At 46.0% G+C, this 22,281-nt stretch overlaps 1 protein-coding gene across 1 annotated transcript; it reads left to right on the top strand.

The window, feature by feature from the left end:
* Positions 1–628: 628 nt before the first annotated feature.
* Positions 629–22,196, top strand: FAM83A (family with sequence similarity 83 member A). The gene is made up of 4 exons (XM_080378232.1): positions 629–2,516; positions 5,431–5,598; positions 7,116–7,240; positions 12,286–22,196. Exons 1-4 carry the CDS (start codon positions 1,941–1,943, stop codon positions 12,830–12,832), a joined length of 1,416 nt encoding a protein of 471 aa, XP_080234358.1. The 5' UTR covers positions 629–1,940; the 3' UTR covers positions 12,833–22,196.
* Positions 22,197–22,281: the final 85 nt, after the last annotated feature.

Here is a 22,281-nt window from a genome sequence, read left to right as displayed (position 1 = left end):
AGTGGCTGAGCAGGACCCTGTGGAGGATGCGTGGGGCGGCAGCGGAGCTCCAGGTTGACCATGCGGCTCCCGTGGTGGCCCTGTGGGACCCCGTGGTGACAGAGGCAGTTCCCTGGGGTGACAGTGTGAGGCCCTGCGGTGACAACCCTGGGTGGCCTGCGTGGGGCCCTGATATGACCATGTGGGACATTGGGGTGACGGTGTGGGACCCAGGGTGACAGTGCCGGCCCTGGCCAGGGCAGGGGGTGACAGCCCTGCTGGGCACGGGGAGGCCCCGCTCAGCGTTGACAGGGCGCGATCTTGCATGTCAGGTTAATTAGGTGGCATCATTTTCGGCATAATTGCGCGGAACAGGTCAGTAGATAATTAGTCACTTTTGGCCGCGTCTGACAGCTGTGGGCGGATGTTGGCGAGGGGGCGGGGGGGGGAGGGACGGGATAGTTTGTAAAATCACACCAGGAGCTGGGGAACGGGCCCTGCCACCGCCCGTCCTTGGCCCCCGGGTGGGTGGCTCCTGCCTCCCATGGCTCCATGATTATGATCTGAACCATTTCGTACCCTTTTCTCTTCTCAAATATATATATGTATGTGTTCGTGTCATCCTCACGTATAATTACTTCCCCCCCCCCCCCCCCCATAAGGCCTCTGACACAGACCCAGAGCCAGAATCTGGGAAGCTGCCCTGGAAAAGCTGGGCCTGTGTCACTCCGAGTGGACCTGAAGGTGTCTGTGCTCCCAGGCGCATCCCTCCCAGCGGCAGGACCCTTTCCCCGCTCAGACGTGCCCCTGTGACAGAGCCCAGACTGGCATGTCCCCTCGCTCCTGCGCTCCCACCCGGAGCCGTGGCACGCCAGTGCATGGACACAGAGCTACAGAGGGCGAGGGCAAAGCCAACCCGCATGAGAAAACTGTGTCACACGTGCCTCCTCGTAAAAGCATGCACGCAGGTATTTACGGCGTACCTCAGGCACGGTGCCTTCCCACCCTGCCTCTCCTCGCCCCCGTGCCGTCATACCAGTTGGCCTGGCTCCCCACAGGCACTGTGCCTGTCACCCCGCTGCAAACCTGTGCCTCCGTCCTGCTAATGACACAGCAGCTCGGCCGCCACGGGGACAACGTGACTCCAGAAGCTACAGCCTGGAAAAAAAAAAAAAAAAAAGAAAAAAACCCCCAACCAAACAGCCTTAAATGTGCACAATCAAGTGATGAGTGTTTGTATTTCTGATGCTTTGAGGCCAGCTCACAACCCTCCGTCCACATAATATTCAGGGTGTTTGGGAAGGGGTATTTTTCTTTTAATAGGATGGCGTAGTCACAAAGGTTTAAAGAAATAAATGAGTGAATCGTCTGTGGTAATAGCAACATACTAGGAATGGGGCACAGTGACGAAGTTCAAGTCTATTTTTAAGCCTGCCTGGTAGCGTGTAGGTGCAGACAAGAGTCCGTGACCCTTTCTGCTGTTCTGAAGCTATGGACATGGCTGATGTCTCTGTCCCAGTTCAACGTCAGAGTTGTTTTTGCTCCCTAACGAATACTAAGGGAAGACAGAGAAGCCTCAAGGTGTTTTGAAGATTGTGCAACGATGCTTGGGAGCCTACCTGCTTTTGCTTGAATGCTTTTCTCACTCGCATTTCACATGATGCGACAGGAAGGGAAATACAACCAAATCGGACAGCCCTGGTAATTGGACTCGAATCCTTCGTATGCCCTGGGGGTGAGGTGGGTGCCTCTCAGATAAGCAATCTAATCAGCTTTGCTCTTGTGTCCCATCTGGAAACAGATTGTTGACAAAGTACACCACCACCTGAGAAGCAAGCTTTGGGTTTTTTTGAAGATAATTGTGCCAACGAAATCAGGGAGTGTGAATTTGCCTGAGGTAATAAGATCTCTTTATTTTTATTCATAGTTAATTCATTCAGCCAAGGCGATTTCATGCCAGAATGCAGACTCCAAACAAGACGGACGATTGCGCTGCCTGTACAGCGCATACGCATGGTGCCTGCCCGGCAGATCGACTGCTGCGACAAAGAGCCATGAGCCACTCCAGACACATGGGCAAGATAAGGAAGAGGCTGGAGGATATCAAGAACCAGTCCTCAAAGTTGACAAAAGTGGATTTCAGCCACAACGAAAGCATAAGGTTGGCCACTGACGCCTTCCTGGATGGTGGGACAGACTCTTACCTCGAAACTTTAAGCAAAGAGGGCGAGGTGGATTTCCTATCCTCAGTGGAAGCTCAGTACATCAAGGATAACGCCAAGGAGTCCTATTATGCGCAGGAGACACTGGCCGCTGACGGGGCAGCTGCGCCAAAGCAGAACGATGCCGGGTCACTCCCTTCAGGGACATACTTCCCCACCATTTCTGACAACAGCGAGCCAGCTCTGCTGCACACATGGATTACAGCGGAGAAACCCTATTTAAAGGAAAAATCCACCGCCACTGTGTATTTCCAAACAGAGAAAAACAGCAACATCAGAGACATCATACGCCGGTACATCAACAAGACCACTCAGGTACGGGGAGAGAATTGCTGTTCCCTCTGCACTCGCTTGTCTCACTGCTCTTAAGAAGATCAGGTAAACGCGTTTGATCCGAGCCAGTTGCAGCGTAGCTTTGCTTTAGAAAGTGCTGTAAAGAGCCCATTGCTGAGGACAGGCAGTGCTTTTTGTTTTTTTGTACCACCTCTTGCTGTTGGTGACTTAAAAATAAAAGCATTCTCTCTTCTTTTAAACTACTATTAACCCACCAGAGCAAATGTGCTGTTAGAAAGGGCAGCTGTGCTCTGTCCCTTCTTATGCATCATCAGTGGGACGGTTTGCTCCATTCAGACCATTGCACCAGTAACGAGAATTTAGCTAAAGCAAGCTCTGAGCCATTAGCAATTGTTCTAGGAGATTCATGGGAGATGTGGGTGAAGGGGAGCCTGGAGAAGGGCACATGTGTCTGGTGTGCCAGGAGCCATCTCCAGAGGAAGGAAATTATCCAGAAGAAAGATCTTTCATCCCAAATACATTGTCAGTGTCACTAAAAATGCCACATGGGCTCCATATGGAGACTCTGCAGTGTGACTTGGCACATGGGAAAGGTGGGGATGATGCTCCTGACAACAGACAGGTGACAGGGGCCACAGAGAGGTGCCAGCCCTGAGTCAGGCTGCCCACACACTGGGAACCCAGGAGCTGAGCAGCTGGAAAGGGACAAAAAGCCTCTGTCATGAGTGTTCTGGCAGCTCTACTGTTTGCCTGGAAACAAAGTATTTGACATTTCAGGGCTGTGTTTACCATTATCTGGGAGTTGTCCCCTGGTATAAACCTGAGATGTCGCTAGCAGTTTCACGAGAGGAACGGTCAGGAACAAACCCAGGCTGTCACGCCTGCTGTCTGGCACAGGCTGTGGAGCCCACTGGAGTCACAGGCTTTTGCTTTATTATTCTCCTGCAAGAGCAAGTGCTGGGTCTGGTAACGCTGAGTGTAATGGCTGGGGAGAAGAATCCCTGTTGGCATTTGCCCTGTCAAAGGCTGCAAGTGCTCAGCACATCAGGGGAATTAGAAATCAGTCATTTTCAGTTGGCAGCATCAGAAAGATACAGTAACAGAAGAAATGTCTCTGGAATAATCAAATGATCATCTAGCAAAGTATCAACCCAGGCCAATTTTCTGTCCCAAGAGAAGAAAACTTGTAGGGGAAAGAGTGGGAAACGTAATATAAATCCGTGGTTCACATGACTTTCTTAACCATCTAATTTACATTACAAGAGGCTGCTGGAGCAACACTTTCTCACAGTATAAATTTGGCAACTGCTTTTGGAGTATAGTTTTTCAATGGCAGCATTTATTAATTAGTATCTGATAAGGGTCCGGCCTGGATAGCCTAGTATTTGGTATATCCATTAACAACTTATACAACAGAATAAAGTCTGTGTTTGTGGATGATATCGAACTGCAAAGGATTGGCAAGTGGTACTATAATCTTAATACACTTGCGGAATAAGCGTAAATCATAAAATGAAATTTGGGCAAAAGCAGCGAGAAGTACTGCAAGTAGCAGAGGGAAGTCAGGTGCAGAAATACGGATTGGTAACAGCTGGTGAAAAAGCAGTACTAGAGAGAGTGTCCTGGATCTGCTGTGAGGCTGGATGCCGTATTGTGCATCAGTTGGTTACAACTTGGTTACAACAAGGTGAGTTAACAGTGAGTGAGGATGTGAGACACTGGACGTAATTGCGCCACTTACCTGGCACTGGCGAGGCCCTTTCTGGAGCATGGTGCTAGAGGAAGGTGTGGGATCCTTGCTGCTCTGCGAATAATTTGGCTTGCCTGAACAGGATGCTGGCCACACAAGATGTGCTTGGTCTTGTAGGATTTCCTTGTGGTGGTGAAGGGAATAATCTGGCTGGCAGGTGTGGGCATAGGCTGTGGAGTAACGTTCAGTGCAAGTTGGAAGCAAGTAGTAAAACAGATCTGCAGAGATACCGTAAAGTTTGTTTTGTTTGAAGATGATATCCTGTGAGTGCAATAATCAAGAGTTCCCTTTCCAGTCAATGCAGACATAGGCACCTTCTGAAGATAAGTCAGGTATTAGATGGGCTGAATTGCCCTGGGGAGATGACCCTTTCCATGGACAATAACCGACGTCAGTGAAGACCAGCACCTTCATGAGGCTGTGCCCAGCGCTGAGCGTAGGGGCTAGAGTATGGAAGTGGATTTATATCACATTTACAATTCCCCTGATCCACACTGGCTGGAGGCTGTGCATTTAAGTAGCTGTTGGGGCTTTTATGCCCAGTCCTGAGACTTCCACGCAGTGTCCTGCCAGTTGTAAATTGGGAACCATGGGTGTATGGTTAAATTGAAACAGTTTATAAATCAGTATTAAAAAAAAACCTAAATAAAAAACCCAGACGGAGCTGCTGCAGTCTGTCGCACCACCACCGCCGGAGTGAGGATTTAAAGCCAGAACTGTTCCAGGTTAAGTTGTAACAGTTGTAACATCATCCAGTGAGGCTTGCTAAATGCATGTGACTTACAAAAGCTAATCAGCCATTTGGCAAGGGCTACGGTCTCTTATTCTAGCAACATCCTTATTATTCTCCAATTAGCGTTTCAGTATATTTCCTAGTGCTGAAATCTCACCTACAAATTCGTGGGTCATCTTGTGTTTTACGATTGAAAGAGCTTAACTGAAGTGCGTATGTTGCGTGTTATGGTGGCTTTATATGAGCAATAAAACAATGAAGCGACGTGTCTCATCAATTTACCAATTCAGGCACTTAGGGAGAAAACCAGAACAAATATCCACATATATCTCTGATGATTTGTTTTTGTTGGCATATTTTTTTAAAACAAATAAACCACATTTCAATGGCCTCACAAGTGACCTTAAGCTGTGTAAATTGGCTCTGTTAGTGCCTCTGCTTTTTTTCCCTAGGTGCTAGCTATCGTGATGGATGTGTTCACGGACACTGAGATTCTTTGTGACCTCCTGGAGGCAGCTAACAAACGCATGGTGTTTGTCTACCTGTTGCTCGATCATGGCAATATAAATCTCTTCTCGGAGATGTGTGACAAGTTGCAAATTGCTGAGGATCTCTTCAAGGTACTGTGGCTCTGTGAAGCTCTTAGTCTCAGGTTCATCTGCCTAACTTGAGGCACCCTGAGCTGGAAGCATGATTGTGCTAGGGTCAGTCCACCTTGTAATTGAAAGGGAGCAAGAGATTTCCAGAGGTAGTGTTAGCACACCTCATTTCTCTCTGAAGATGCCTACATTTTCCCATGGATGTCATAGGAAGGTAAGGCATTTCCATGAGGTCCTTAGATGAAACTAATCTGGGCCCTGAAGTCTTAAAACAGAGCTTAAGTCCCCTAGTAAATTTAGCATAAACATTACAACTGCTTCCATTTAGTAAATCTGCAGCAGCTGTGGTCTGGCAGCCACAGGTAGCAGGCACACAAAACTTTTTCGCATGGCAATACCCTGGTCGCACTAGGTTGTTTCTGATAAAATGTGCTAAAGCTCTATTGAAAAGATAATGCCTCAGGTTCAGCTGGCTGTTAGCTTAGCCTGCCTTCATCTCTGCCAGAGGGAACTGACCTTAAAACTAACATCCTAGGGACCGTTTCAGTTTTCACTTGAGATGCTGTAGGGCACCTGTGTTATCTTCATGGGGATGGCTGGTACCGCAGAGGCAACAGACTTCTGGAACAGCAGCTGGAGGACAGGCAGGAGACCTGAGGGCATCTTAGATGCACCAGAGACCTGTATTTCAACAGCGAAATTCCACCCCGAATGTATGAAGAAACCAAAATTAATGAAGTATGCTCATAACAGTGTTTGCATGTCTGTGAACCCCCACTCCTTAGGAAGAACAAGCCTATGCTGTTCATTGCTACTACGATACACAGGCTTCAACAATGCCTGAGCCAAATCCTTGGTGCTGCTCATTAACTAAGGCCTTGATCGTGCAAAGTGTGCATACAGACAGCAGGGTGAGGTAGGTCTGGGTGCCCAGCCTGCCTTAAATGCACCTGCTCAGGTACAAGGACAGCGCAGAGCATTGCACGGGCCAAACTGTCCCACTTCTTCACACACACGTGTATTTGTGCCTGATCCTGCAGGACGGCATTAGTCTGTGCTGCACCAGAAGAGCATGTATGTCCTTGCAGGCCCAGACGGGGTGGAGGAGCAGAGGTTTTCCCCTGCTGTATCTGTACGGTGCCATCGCCAACGTACAACAAGAGAGCTCACAGCTAGAGCAATTGTTGCTGGGGTGTCGGCAGAGGCAGCAGACTGCCCTCAGCTGTGGACACATCTCATTTTGGGCAGGGAAACATCAGTTATCATTACACAGCACAGCTACATCTGCGTGGATGTCCATGTGGGTTTATATCCCCACTGAAACAAGTAACCCTGTGACAGGTGAGAGAACTTGGCCGTTTCCTCTAGCCCTAAACCTTCGATATATCATCAGAGAGTCTGTGAAGAAATCATAACAGACATTGGGAAAGTGAAGAGCTAAAGGCAGAGTGGGGGGGAAGAGCCCTTTTTCCTTCATATTTTTAATTTTTAAAAAATGTAATTTGCTCAGTTCTTTTTTTTTTTTTTTTTCTTTACAGAATATTTCAGTCCGCAGTGTTACTGGAGAGGTTTACTGCGCCAAATCAGGCAGGAAATTTTCAGGACAAATACAAGAGAAATTTCTTATCTCTGACTGGCGATACGTGCTCTCTGGATCTTACAGGTGAGATAAGCCATTGCAGTTCGTGTCTAGGTGGTCTTTTATGATTTTTAGTATTACTTCACCAAACAAGTGCCATGGAAATTTTGTACAGGTGAGGAGCTTTTTTGAACAAAACCCCCTCATGTTTTCAAATATGCACCATTTTTCAATAATCCATTTAACTTGCTTTGAAGTTTATGTTAGTTCCTTATGGAACGTGGTATTTAATTTAAATGTTCAGAAACTAATGTAAATACCTTTGCTGGTGCAGCCCTGGAGCAGAACTAGAAATGTGTACCGCTTTAGATTATGCTTTCCTCGTTGTTTGGGTCCTCAGATGCTGTGATCATGAGACATGACACATTTCCATCTCCCTCGGGATCCCTTAATGTAGCATATGTCACTCAGCTTATCTGAGGATTTGTTCTCTATATGACAAGTTCAGTGATTAAAGGTAAACCAGGAATACTTAAGAGACTTAACTGTTTTTCTCTTGTGTTTCATTAACAGGTAGGCAGTATATATCTACGCATCTGTTGTACCGTCCCTTTTTTCTTTTTTTTTCTATTTTTCTTTTCTTTTTTTTTCTTTTTTTTTTTTTTTTCATGACCTGAGTCTGTAACTCTTTACTTTTATGCTGCTATAATTATTTCATGTAGAGGATGCAGCATCTCAACAATTGCATTTTTAATTGAGATCCAAGATCCTCCAGTCAGGGAATTTCAGTAGACTCTGAGCTTGCATCAAATAAATGAAGTTCCTAAGCCTCATGGCTATGTAGATAAGCTGCACAAATGACCAAGTGTATCCTAGAAATGCAGATACAAAAAGACAAGAGGTGATTATTTAATTAAAAGGATAAGATTGTTTTTCTTAATCCCAGTTTATGATTTGGAAGCTTAAATGCCTCTAGTCCGACAAAAGTGTGCCACCGGGAAGACTACATAACTGTAGTAACAAAGGTAAAGGTGAATACCTGGGGTTGGTGTAGGCTGCAGGAGCTCAGCTGTCCACAGAGGCGAGCATCCAGTTTCCCTTCAGTTTCCAAATGAACCATCAGACAAAAATGTGTGAACGCTCAGTGTTTGGGTTTTTTATTGGCAACTCTGTGGTTTTCGTGCTCTTTCAGGTTTCTTTTAATCCCTCACCAAAGATGTGTAGAAATGCAACAGCAGATTTATAGAGAGAGTAGAAGTGAAGAATGTATGGGAGAAGAGGGACAGAACAAGATCTACTTTCTTTCGCCATAAAGCTTCCTTTTGGCTTCTCTTCTCAATTCTAAAAAAAAAAAAAAAAAAAAGAAAAACCCTTGTAGTCCTGCACAGAGTCATTCTCTACTGCTGTTGCAATATCTTCTAACCTCAAGAGCCTTGAGTACATAATCCCCTATCCAGCAAGCAAGCAGAGAGGGTGGTGAGGAACAAATCCGTACATTATTTGAATTAAGCATGCTCAGCCCCAGTTTGCAGATTCACATGGTTTATAGTTAGCTATCGGTACAAGGCATTTCTGTAGGCTTGCTAGCTTTCACTTTATTAATCTGAACGTTTTCTGTTATCCCTAAACCTTATCCACCAACCTTTGCAGGTATAAACAAGAATGATGTTGAGTAAAACAGACTCAAACACTTCTGCAACGCATTTGTTGGAAATCAAATTGGAATAGATCTTAAAACTAATACAACAGCAAGTTTCACCAAACTGCTGTGCTCTGCATGACTTCATAATAGCAGCAGAGGGAACAGGCTGAGGAAATAAAATAGCCCTTTGGGACATACGGCTGTAAAAGGGACCCTGGCTCACTGTTTCTACCCAAAGTGTTTGGGGACAAAATATATTTGCCTAATGGACAATGAAGAGGACTGAAGCTGGCAACTAGTTAGAGGCAGAGGAACCACCACCAAGTCTGTGGCATCTCCTGCTCTGGAGTGGTTTTCAAAACCACATTGAAAAGCCATTGCTTGGGTCAGTGTGGATAAGCATGGTCCTGCTGCACAGGGCAGACCAGAGCTGAAAAGCTTCTGAAGGCTGTTCCACCCATGTGTCTGCACAAGTGCAGGCATGAGTAAGTGTTTTAAGTTACAGTTTTCCTCTCAATTTTTATTGCCAGCATCTATGGTGTGGGGTTAGGATGCAGTATTTCTTTCTGCTGTATATGTGTTACTCTACCCCATTCCATGACAACTGTGTTATTCCTTTTTTAAAAAATTGAATTCAAGTTAGATAGTGCATGAACTCAGTGCTCCTAAAGAAGGCAAAATGAAAACAGCAGAAAGCACAGAACTTGATCCTCAGGGACAGCTGAGTACCACCCCAGCTGCCACTCTGAAAGCCACCAGCCTCTACAGAGCCAGCATCTAACATCTAGCACCGTGGTGCTTTGGTGGGAGCATCGGTTCAGGTGGGGCAGGTTTCTCATGCAGAGGTTATCCCACCAGCAGGCAACGCTGAGGCGTAGGTTAATTCAAACCTGAGCTCAGCTGACAAACCCAGTCCTTCCATTTCAGGTGAAATGTGTGTAATGCTGCATGTTAACACAGGGGATGAGACATCCCTAATGAACTGCTGCTGCAGTCACGCCGAGGGCACGCTCAGAAAAACACAAATCCAGTGCAGGAGGGGCGGGTTTTGATTCAGATAATCATAAATGAGAGGAACCAGAACGGCACATAGGTTTTGTGACAAAGCCCTGGCCAGACAGCTGAGAAGTCACCTATTAATGACTGAATTTGTGATACAACTTTGGCCCCGAGCGAGGCAGGACTTCGTTGTGCTTTCTCTTCTTCCTGATGTGCTTCACTCCAAATGGCCTGGCAGAAAAATGATCCTTCTGCGAAGGTAGTGACAGTAACAGACTTCTCTGAGCCTTTCCCAAAAGAACACTCAGAATTGTAAACTAAGAAGCAAAACAGAGCCTAAAACTGAAACAATTAATTTCCTCTTAGAATGAAGCCAATGAAAACCTGTTAAGTCTTTATGTCAAGTTCTGCTTTGTTCTTCCACCAAGTGCACAGAATGTAAATTGCTGTGACTCACTACATGAAGCCCACAAATGTGTGTCTAAGATCACACAGGTCTCACTCTGTTATTTTACAGCTGACCCATTTGCCATCAGTCCATGGAGTTATTATCTTTGGGCTATTAATTGGATCCAACTTTCTTTGCTTACAAGGGTTACAGATAAGATCAATGAGCCACAAATTAGTATCTGTCTGTCAGGTACACCAGGAAGTTACATGTGGGAGCAAATTATCACAGTGGAGTGCAACAGTGTTTTCCTCTGATTCTGTCGGGTTTTTAAAAGCCATTTATAAGTATAATTGATTTTTATTTCTCTCTAAATGTTCTTACATAAACTAGATATATCTCTAACATATAAAGTCTAAACCTGTCACTCCATACCTCAGCCCTTTCATGAGTTGTAACCTTCAGTGTAGATATCCCAGACTAATTGTGGGTTGTTTTGTATTTGTTCCTGCTTTATTATCTCCTTCACAGTTAGCCAAAGGACATGCAAAGGTTTACAGAGTGCTTCTTAGTGAATAAAGGCAATGTTGAGCTAGCACAGCAGATGTTGCCCACGCAGCACGGAGTTAGCTTGCTGTGCTGTTTACTTCAGCTCCCAAGGTTTCATCCATATTTAGAATGATTTGAACAAAGTGGATGAGAAGTACCCGTATTCTAGTAATTTACTGTATATTTTCATGTAAACGTACAGCATATATTGTGGGATTGCCCAGTGGCACTGAACTAACGATTTCTTCACTCCTTCCCTTGCTCCTTGAAGCAACAGTATAAAACCACTGCATGCCCCAAACCCAACCCTCTTTAAGAATGCTCTGAACGGGCAGGTGTAAATGATCTGTCTTCACTCCCTTAGCATCAGCTCAGGCTGTCAGTCCCACTGAGTTTCACAGGAGTTTTGTCAAAACATGACAAGAGCAAGATTTCAAGTGCATACACCTACAGCCAAATCTGGCTCTCAGCAATCCTTGTGCAAATCCAGCGTAGCTAATAAAGTCATGCAGGAATAACCAGGGCAGAGTTTTGCCAACACAGAATTCAAAACCAGCACTGCTCTGTATCCTCTGCTGCACAGCTCGAGCCCCGGCGGTCAGCTCAGGGAGTAATTACATTTCATTCTCTCAACTATGCTCATTTTATTGCTGCTGCTGCTGCTGCTCAGACAAGGCAGCCTGCACACCACAGTCAAGCTGGCTCGTAGTTTTGTAAAAGAGCACAAATTTATGTTTGCCAAGTGGATTAGGGAAGCACATAAACCAACAATAGTTTAAAAGCTATGGAGTATCCTGAGGTGTGTCTCTGGACTACCAGAATGTAAACAATCGTGGTGTTTCTCTCTTACTTTATAGCAAAGTGCTATTTTTATTTTTGGAAAGGCTGTAGGAAATATTTATAATTTCATTTCCTCTGTAGTGAAGAAAATAAGTATTTGTCAGGTGTGGCGGTTTGTTTTGTGGGAGTGGGGTGTGGCAGGGAGGTTGGGGTTTTATGTGTTTCTCTTGACCAATGCAGAAAAAGTATGACAAAATGAAAACAAGGGATGGTTATTTTTCACTAGTCTTTCTAACGCCAGTTTTGAGTGGGTGAGAGTTACCAACTGGTACAGCATTCTGCAAGCAAGGTACGATTTATGTGTGCGCAGACAAGACATGGTAAACCCAAATTTAAGCACTGTGCATGGAAGAGAGGTACCCAAAAGAGGGGTCTAAACTCCTTTCCACGGAACAGACATCCAAAGCTTGGGTATTGTATCTGACATTTAGTCCTGCAATGGATCCGGATCACCACTCCCTTGAGGGGGTTGTATAACTTTACAAGGTTTCTTGAAGGTTTTAGAGGCAGCTGCAATAACAAAGCTTGATCCAAGTCAAAGAGCACTGATGTGAACTGACCTGAAATTCAACTGCGACACCATCTTCATCCTGTGTTTAGACAAGAAGCTTCAGCAGTAGAACGCATTTGCATTTCGCACTACCCCTGCGGGCATCTCCAGTTCCTAATGGCTGACATTAAAGCTAACTCTTGCCTTGTCTTTCCTTCCAGCTTCACATGGCTATGTGGCCAGGTTCACCGCAACCTCCTCTCCAAGTTCACGGGTCAAGTTGTGGAGCTGTTTGATGAAGAGTTCCGACACCTTTACGCGCTGTCCAAGCCGGTGAGGGGACCGAAGTCTCCACCACGCACCATGCCCTTCCTGTTCCGCAAAAGCTGGGTCCCCCAGCGCAGCCTCTCCTACAGCAGTGAGGGAAGCGCTAACACACTTTCTGACCCCTTCAGCAGCCTCTCAGCTGGCAGCACCCACCAGACCAAGCAAACTCCAAGAACTCTCATATTCAGCAGCAATTTCAGCCCCCAGTCACCTCTCCATAGAGTTAATTCCTTCCACAGCTATGTCTCATTCACACACCCCCCACCACAGAAGGCCATCCAGGCTAACTACTATCAGCCACCCTACGTGGCTGATAATTCCATGGTTCTCTATAACAACATGAACATTTACAGGCCTATAAGGCTTAGACAAGAGGAACCAAACAGGACAGGGTTAAGCTCACCCTGGAGATGCCTTCACAAAGCTAACCTGTTTGCATAATAACCACCTTGTTTTGAATTTCAAGTATACCTAGTGAGGACCTGTTTAGCAATCGCTTGTGTACTGATGAATATAGAAGTTCTGTATAATACAAAATGAGGATGATTTCAAGCCTCTTGTTTTGTTTTGCTGCTTCTGGATGCTTTGTTTCCCTAATTAAAAAGCCAAGCCTGCTCACATGTAAACCTTGGGTGCATCACGATCCAAGGAAGAATGCATCTAAACAATGCTGCTCACTGCTCGCAGTGCAACACTGCTGCTGCTTACCACCTGCCCTTGGTAGCACATTTGTATGGTTGTAGATTTAAGTGGTTAACCTTTTTCATACGGCCAGGCACCTGAAAGTGGCGTAAGTCACAGTTTATTACCATGCATTTTATGCACTTGCATAAGGAGACTGAAGGCTGCTATTTACGTGCCAAACCAAGGCAATGCTGGCTGCAGCAGTCTACCTTCATGCTATCATCGCACCTTAATCTTGATTTAGCAGGACTCCTAAAGCTGATGGGGAAGCACAGTTACTACCACCGCACCGTCTCAGAGCTGTCTGCTTGAGGCGTGCAGCAAGGATGTCTATTCACAGGGTTTTTAGGAAAGGTCCTCCTAACCATGACACGGACCGAGACCAACAACTCAGGTTACAGAGGACAACTTGCAGACACCATACGCTCACTTCCATGCCTTAGCAACAAGGATGTGTTCCAGCACACTCTGTTACAAACCTCCAATCCCACCAGCTCAGAGCAATTTTCCTTATTGCAGAGCATCTGTGTAGATTCACACTGGAGAACAAAGCTGAGTAAAGCAGCAAAGTCCTACTAGTAACACACCAGGACTGTGTTCCTATTCATTTAATAGCACGTGGATTGTAATAATCCTCTCAGTGTTCATTTGATTGAATGTTAAGTGAGAGCTAATGATGCTTTATTTCAGAGTTCTTCAAAGTTTCTAAATTTTAAAGAGAAACTGGGTGTCTGTAGTGTGCATTGAACAGTTACAGAGGAAGTTACAGAGATTCAGCAGTTTGAGCCAAAACAGAAAAATATTCTGCCAAATAATCCCTGAAAACAAAGGAAGCTTCTGTAAGTGAAAGGCAAAAAATAGTAAGAAAATCCATGAAACAAAGGATTTCCATCCAAATCCCCAAGTTACTAATAGATGCCTAACATCTATTGATTTATTAGCAGATTTTTTTTTACCCTGCTTTATATTATCTTTCATCTGACTCCAACAGAAAATAGAAACCTAAACACATTTGCACACCTGGCCCATTTTCTCTGACTTCTCACCTGCTCAAAAAGGAATACCATTTCATTATTTAGGCTGTGGATGAGGAAAATTGTATGCAGCAACAAGATCTCAGGTGAGGAAAGGTTCTCATCCTTGGAAGAGCAATCATTTTGAAAGTACACTGGTAAAGTTTACAGAACATCATGAAAGGTACAGGATGGACACACCTTGCTCTAGCTTCAGTGCAGATGCTTTTACCTGTGATATCAAATTTTGGAGTCCAGAATAATAATAGATGATTGCATATAATTTAAATTCTGTACATAGCAACATTTTCCAGATTCCTTGGGAAGAAGGGAAAGTTGATTTTCATTCCTATGACAAATCTACTTAATTATCTAAATATGGCAACCATTCAAATAAAAGAGAAGACTTTCATTAAAGTCCCTTTGAGAATCATTTTGTTTCTTCATATTCTCTTGACTTGTGCACCTTCCTCCCTTCTCTTCTGAAAGCTAAATGAATTCTGTGCAGTCAGAGCCCAGGTGAAGAGGAAACACATTTTGTTTCTTCTGAAATCAACAGGAACAGAATTAAACATACATGTCCCCCCAGCCTAATTAAGACTTTTCTTCTAAATTTGATTCAATTCACCGATCCAGCTGTGCCCCAGCTGGGGGTCGTACAGAGTGGGATATGGGGAGAAGTTTGTAGACCACTACCTCTGAAGTCTTCATTTTCTCAGGCCGTGACCCATGAAATCTATGAAGGAGCTCTTCTCATCTCTGTGGAGCAAGGTAGTTTGCATACAGAAGTTTTAGAGAAGACAGCTAATGGGAAGTAGGTAAGGGACAAGCTAATAACCAACAGGGAGCACTGGGAGTTAAGGAGAGCAAATTTTAGCCCCAAGTCAGGGATGCAGCTTGTGCTAGTTCAGACAGCAGCTGAACCTGACCATCACATGAATGGAATTTCAGTTCTGATGGAAAACAAACCTAGTTTATAATTTCAGCAACGAGTTATGCCAAAAATCCTAACAGGCCCCAAAAAGCTTGAACACTCAGTGATGAGGGAACATGTGGTTACAGGCAGCTGCAGAAACCACCTGTCAGAAAAGTCACAGTAGGATGCTGACATACCTCATCCATCCGCTGCAAGGGAAGGGCTTGGATAAACATTGCTACCATACAATGCACCCTCAGCAAGCAGGCCAATAACACCAAGCTGAGTGATGTGGTTGATTCACCTGAGGGAAGGGATGATGTCAAGAGGAACCTCGACAGACTGGAGGCCCAGGTAAACCTCATGAAGTTCAAAAATGCCAAGTGCAAGGTCCTGCACCTGGACTAGGTCAACCCGCAGTATCAGTACAGACTGGGTGATTAAGGGATTGGGAACAGACCTCTGGAGAAGAACTTGGGAGTACTGGTGGATGAGATATTAGACATGACCAGGCAACACACACTTGCAGCCCAGAAAGTCAACTATATAACCAGGGCTTCATTAAAAGAAGCATGGCCAGCAGGTCAAGGGAGATCATTCTACCCCTCTACTCCAATCTTCTGAGACCCTACCTGGAGTAAAGGTGTCCAGCTCAGGGAACACACAATGCAAAGGTCACTAACTGCCCTCCAGAGTGCCCTGGGGCCTCCTCCGGGCTTTGCTGGGGTCCACTGGAGGCCCCTGCTGCTCTCCAGAGATTCCCCCATTCCACAACAACCTAAAAGCCTAGGAGGAGTCACTCTGAAGAACAAATTCACTTCTGTAGACATTCTGGAGGTTTGTACAGGCTATGTCCCTTTATGCTTTTTAGTCTAGATCCCCTTCATCTTCCTCCAAAATCATCAACAGATTGAAGTTGCAGTAGTGAGCATCGTTCCAGCTGTTGTCTTGCAGGTCGTCATCTGAATCGTCTTCGGCAAAAGTGGAGGGAAGGAGTCCTCTTGTGTTGGCCACCAGCTCTCCCACAGCCCAGCCATCTCCATCCACCTGCCCAAAGACACCAGCAGATGACCCAGCAGTTCGGGGAAGCTCTAGCTCAGGCTGCTCCCTGGGACCACCAGAAGGACCACAACTGTATCGAGCTATGAACAGCCGAAGCTTTCCCGTCAGCTGTCCCCAGAGCCTGCCGGCTGACAGACTGTTTGCCTGCTACCGGTTCTTCTGCCTCATTTGTAGGGTCCTCCTCTGACAGAGGGTAGGAGCCAGGACTGTCCTCTACCCAAGCTGATGCTGCGGGGCTCTGAAACCCATTCTCGGGCTCACTCACCTGGCCTTGAAACAGTTGCCTGGCTTGTCCGTGGTCCCTCGGGACTTACTTCAGCACTTTCTGCCGTGTCTCTCACGGCTTCCACTTTGTGCTCTGCAGCTTCCAGTAGGATTCAGAGGCGGCTGATGGCAGAATTCAGCTCCTTGGCAGTTTGTGTCAGTCACCCCTTCAAGTCAACATTTTTAGCTTGGACCTTTTCTGCCCAGCGCATCTGCCCACGGAGGTGAGAATTTTCTTGGGCCAGCCTGGTGTTTTCCTCCCTCACCTCCAGAAGCCGCACCTCTACTGCTGGCACCTTTGCCTGAGGCTGCTCACATCATATGGGCCCTCGTCATCTCCAGCCACTTGGGGCACCTCCTGTGAGGCTCGGTTCTGGTGGTCCTGCACGGGCAATGCTCTGGCGTGCTCTCCTTTCTCCAGCCCTCTGCTCAGGAGATGACTTCATGCAGGCTTCCTTAGCGGAGCTTTTGGTGAGCAGAGGCACTGGAGTACACATGAGGTGCCCAACGCTCTCCTGCAGATGCCTGCACCTTTCTTTCAGCTGCGTGGTGAGGGCATCTAGCTGAGCATTTTTCTGCTGGAGCCTCGCTGCCTCCTTGCACACTTCCACAGTGCTGCTCTTCCTCAGGAGGCAGCTCTGCACCCCCAGGGCACTGCGCCGCCCCTCCAGGTGTTGCAGGGCATGCAGCAGGTGGGCGTTCTGCTCCAGCAGCCGCCTGCAGGCCCTGCCGGGGAGCACCAGGCCTTGCCCCGCAGGCTCCAGCACCTGGAGCAGAGCGCCTGCCACAGCTCGCCGTGCCGTCTGCTGCCCTGTGCTGCGGCTTTTGCTGGGGGGTCTCCTGTAGCGCCAAGCAGGAAGACCAAGGGTGGGCCTGCTGCTTGGCCAGCTCTCACCAGTGCTCCTCCTTCCGCTCAGGGCGGCCAGGGGCCCCAGCAAAGCCCGGAGGAGGCCCCAGGGCACTCTGGAGGGCCATTAGGGTCCTGCACGGGCGCCTGCAGAGCCCTGCAAAGGCCCCGGGGCCTTCTGGAGGGCAGCTTTGCCATGTCAGAGCACCACTGCTGCTGGCAGCAACGGGGACCCTCCTGTCAGGGCCACTTGCTGCGCGTGTCCTTGCCATGGGCAGCAGAGAGTGGGAAGAAGCAAAACAGCGAGTGACATTGCCCAAGGGACCGTCCACACAGGCACCACTCCACACCAGCAAAGGCTGTTTGTGGGGCACTCCGAGGCCACTGCTGCCCCTGCATTCCCACCCTGGAGGTCAGCTGACTGAACAGGCTGGGCTTGGCCAGGACTTCCCAGAGCATCCCCCCGTCCCTTCCTCCGCCCGAACTGGCCCTGCAGGTCTTTTGTCTTAGAGATGCTTCTGCTGGTGTCCTGCGAGTGATGCCCATTAATGCACTTCTGAGCGTGCAGCGTGCCCCCCCGCTGCATGACTGCTAACGGAGCAGAGCTTGCCTGCACGTGTGCGAGTGCAACTGCTGCTCTCACACAAAGCACCCAGAGGAGCACATGCTCCAGGACGTGCCCTGTGCTTGCTGTTTATGCTCCTTGGGAGCATTTCACCGATTGCTTCTTTCACAGGCTGCCTCCAGTCACCAGGCATGTCACCTGACTGCCATGACTTTTCAAATGTGATGGAGCGTGGCCTGACAACTGCATCAGCCAGTTCCCTCAGAGCTATGGTATTCACCTCCTCAGGTCCCCCTGACATATGTATGCTCAGTTTCCTCAGGTGGTCACGAACCTGATCTTATAGTGGGAGGGGATTTGTCCCCCAGTCCCTGCCTAGAGATCCATCCACTCGGGCGGTGTGGGAAGAGAAGTTGCCAGTGAAGAGTGGGGCAAAGAAACAGAGTACCCCAACCTTCTCCTCATCTGCTGTGACCAGTTGCTAGTTTCTTCCACAGGACACTTTCTTTTTTGGTGAAAGAGAGAGCACCCTGGTCTGCCCCGTTGTTCCTGCTAGAAAGTAAAGAGCACCCAGGCATTCATCTTTACCAGACCACTGCATGTCATACTCCTCGCGTGGCCCCCTTCCATGACCCTCCCTAGGCCCGCCAGCTGCACCTCCATCCCCAGGGAGGCGACAGAACAACAGATTCTCCAAACAACTTCCAACTTGTCCTGTGAAGGTGGTGGTGATGGGGAGTAGCGAGTGGGGATTTACCATATGAGGCAATTCTGCCTTATACCAAATCACACACAGGGCAGGAAGTCAGCTTAGTCATATCAAATGAACCTCCCTGGGGCCAGTGCTCAGGGGGTGGCCACTCATCCTAACAGAAAATTACAGTTCAAGATTTACTGAGTCCTGAAGTACCATCAATTTCCCTGGTTTCCCAGAATTTCCCCAGCGGTAAGCCCCATTTTACCTTACCTATTGAGCCCCCCATGACTGATGCTGCCCCAGTTTTAGTACCTTCCCAGGGAACAGGGATCCCGCAAGGACAGTCAGGTGAACTCACCAGTACCGTCTACGTTGTATATCATCACCATGCTCAACAGGTCAGGAACTCACAGACACCCACCCAGATTACCAAATCCTTACCACAACGGATTTGATTGCATTTTTATTTTCTTGTAGTTTGTGTGCAGGTACTGGAAAGAAGGCAGAAGTAGGCATTAGCTAAACCCCTTTCTTATTGCCAGCAATAAAGATGGCTCTCAGCTGGGAGCATGAGCAGGACCCCACGTTACAGCTCCCGATTCCTTATAAGCAATCTTAAGACTATTCACGTACTCATTTTTACAATGACACTGCCTGCTGATGGAAAATAAAGAATAAGTATTTTGTCTGTTTTCCTTTCCTTCCATGTGCAGCCTTTTTCTTTGTTAAACTGCCTTTATCTCAACCCGTAAGTCCTTTATTTTTTTTCATCTTATTTTCTCCTTCCCTGTCATGCTGAGGAGGGGGAGTGATAGAGCGCTTGGGTGGGCACTTGGCAACCAGCCAGCCAGCCAAGGTCAACCCACTAGTGACAGGAGAAGTAATGGTTTTAAACTGAAAAAGGGTAGATTTAGACTGGATATAAAGAAGAAATTCTTTATGATTAGGGTGGTGTGACACTGGAACAGGTTGCCCAGCAAAGCTGTGGATGCTCCACCCCTGGCAGTGTTCAAGGCCAGGCTGGACAGGGGCCTTGAGCAACGTGACCTAGTGCAAGACATCCCTGCCCATGGTAGGGGGGTTGGACCAGATGATCTCTGAAGGTCCCTTCCAACCCAAACCATTCTATGATTCTGTTATGGAGAAAACTGTGTTAATGTCACTAGTTACAGCACCAAAATGTTCCCTCACCTCAAAGCCAGTGGCATTCAAACGCTCAGTAGCAAGACACACAATTAGACTGCATTTACTGTGTGTACACAGCAGTCATTTTCAGAACCATCAGAACCAGGGTCAGAGGGTCCTTCCCAAAGTGTCTGTAACACAAGAAAACGTCAAAATAACAAAATCAAACCTTCTGTAACTGTTAACGGATTCTCACTTGCAGTTTTAATATTAAACTTTTGTTTAACTTAGAGTACTGGTGCCTGCACTAATAGCAATAATAATATCAGAAGAGCCAAAACATAAAGAAACCTATTATAGGCAGATGTAGAATTATGTAGAATGTAGTAGCAACGATGAGGCTCAAATGCAAGATCGAAAAACAAAGCCCCTTGTGAGATATGATCAGAAACAGAAAACTGGAGCTAGAAGCAGCATGCCAGAAAAGCGAGGGGCAGGCCAAAAAAGGAGGAATTGAAGTAGCTGAGATGCAAGATAGCTGGGCACAAGTGGGACAAAAGAATACTTTTCATAGCCCCAGTGCAATAAACACTAGTTATTTGGAACACTAACTGCGACACATTCAAAACAACATTCATGTTGTTTTCTCTGCAGTAGTCAAGACCGACATTTTTACTTTATTGTTATGTTTGTGAAAATACTGCCTGTTCTTAAGAACTGCCACTTGCCTTCCACTCCCGGAGCCAGTGGGGAGTTAACTGTTCTGTTCCCAGTCTAACACACAACCTCAATTCAAACAATCTGCACACACACCAAAAAGTTTCCAAATCACCTTGGCTAGCTGCTGTGTATTTTGGACATCTCAGTCACAAAATGACAACGTTTGGCAAGTATTTGATTTGTTGCTACAACAGATCCAATGCTATTTCCACCTTCTAAACTGTGGAGCCAAATCAGCTGACAAGTTCCCATTCAGTACCTGTACAGACCTGGATCCACAAAAGCTGTACTCTGATGTCCTAACTACTGAACCTACTCAAGGGCTGTGGCAAAACGAATTATAGCCTTTTTATGTGGCTACTAATGATCTAAAGTTTAAGAAGAAACCGGGAGAAGTCCCTGTTCCATTTTTTTGCTGACATGTTTGGCATTAAGCTTTCCACGTTTTCTGTGTCTCTACTGTAAAACATTCTACTCTTGATGCAAACATTGTAATTAATTAACAGCACATTATGGACAGTCTCTACTGAAAACTTATGACACCAGTTAGTCTTAAAAGCATCCCCAGCCCATCAGGAGGGCTTCACTACCATCCAAATATAGTGCTCTATACACACACACACACAAATTTCCACCTAGCAAAGCACATGCATGACTAAACCAAATATTCTGTAATACATTATGAGTGCATTAATGCTTACCCAAGTATACTTGTCAAGTCATCACCTTTCATAACAAGCTGACCAGGATGTGGTTTAATTGCATTAAGTCACCAAACTATCAAAGATAATCTGACATGGCTGAAGGCGATATTCTATTTTTCCGGAGAGGTTTCACAGGCAGCTTAGCAGAGGGCTATATCATACCAAGCGTTAGTGACAGGTTCCCTAACCACTGTCTTTAAGCTTTAAAATTCACCTAAAAGTAGCAGATACAAAGTGTGTTCACATGTCTTGAATTACCATTCAATTATGAGTTATTTAAAGTTTCAGTACACTTTAGTACTTCAGAAAGAAAACACAGGAAAACATGAAGGCACAGAAAATTATGACTAAGAGATTCCTGGTTTTAAACTATATCCATTAAAAACCACTATTACAAAAAGCTACAAAGAATTTAAGTCACACAGTTTAAAAGAAGATGGGAGAAGAGCACACCTTGTTTGCCTCAAATGTAAATTATTTCAAGCAAAAGAAACTACAGGATAATGTCTGCCTTTTTCTGTAGAAGCCCAAAGCATGTAGCATCGATGCTGCAGAAAGTAAAGCAAAGTGATATCATTATCAACTGAAAGCATAACATAAGGAGCTGTATCATGCAGAAACAACGCTGCCAGTTCTCACAAAAGCAAAGATCTTCTTCCTTGCAAGGTTTTACAAAGGATACGATCTGACTAAACTCTCTTCAGTACATATAAACAACTTTGACAGTTTTTCTCCTCCCTCGTCTAAGCACGCTGAAGACTACAGCTAGTTCTATGCCTGCAAAAAACACAGCTTTGAAGAAAGAAAACCTCCTTACAGTTCGAAGTTAAATATTTACTTAAGATTTTTTCCTTAAACGTGGAACTATTCTTATTCACAATTTCTCAGCATAAATATATTTAAGATTTCTTGCTACTCCTCTGAACAGGAAATCACTACAATGTCAATTAGTCAAGAAATGCTAAAAAAATGAGTTAAGAAAATGGCTAATTCTGTGGCTCTAAATGCAACAATACAGAATTTGATACCAAGAAACTTTCAAACTGGACATTGTAAAGGAAGCCTTCCACCCCACCAGCATCGCAGGCCTCAAAAAATCACGGGCACTTCAAGCACAACATGATGAGGTTTATGACAGAAAGCTACTTCTGAAAGCTGAACTGAAAGCTCAGTTTTATAGTGGATTCCTTGTTATTTTAAATACGAATCAGCAAACAAAGAAAATGATGACAGGTTAGGAGTTTAAATACAGAGATGTATATATATTCTTAAAAGATATACAACAAGAATTCT

The sequence above is a fragment of the Falco punctatus genome (assembly GCF_963210335.1).
Source record: "Falco punctatus genome assembly, chromosome: 3".
NCBI lineage: Eukaryota > Metazoa > Chordata > Aves > Falconiformes > Falconidae > Falco > Falco punctatus.
This window is presented reverse-complemented; position numbering and strand designations above follow the sequence as displayed.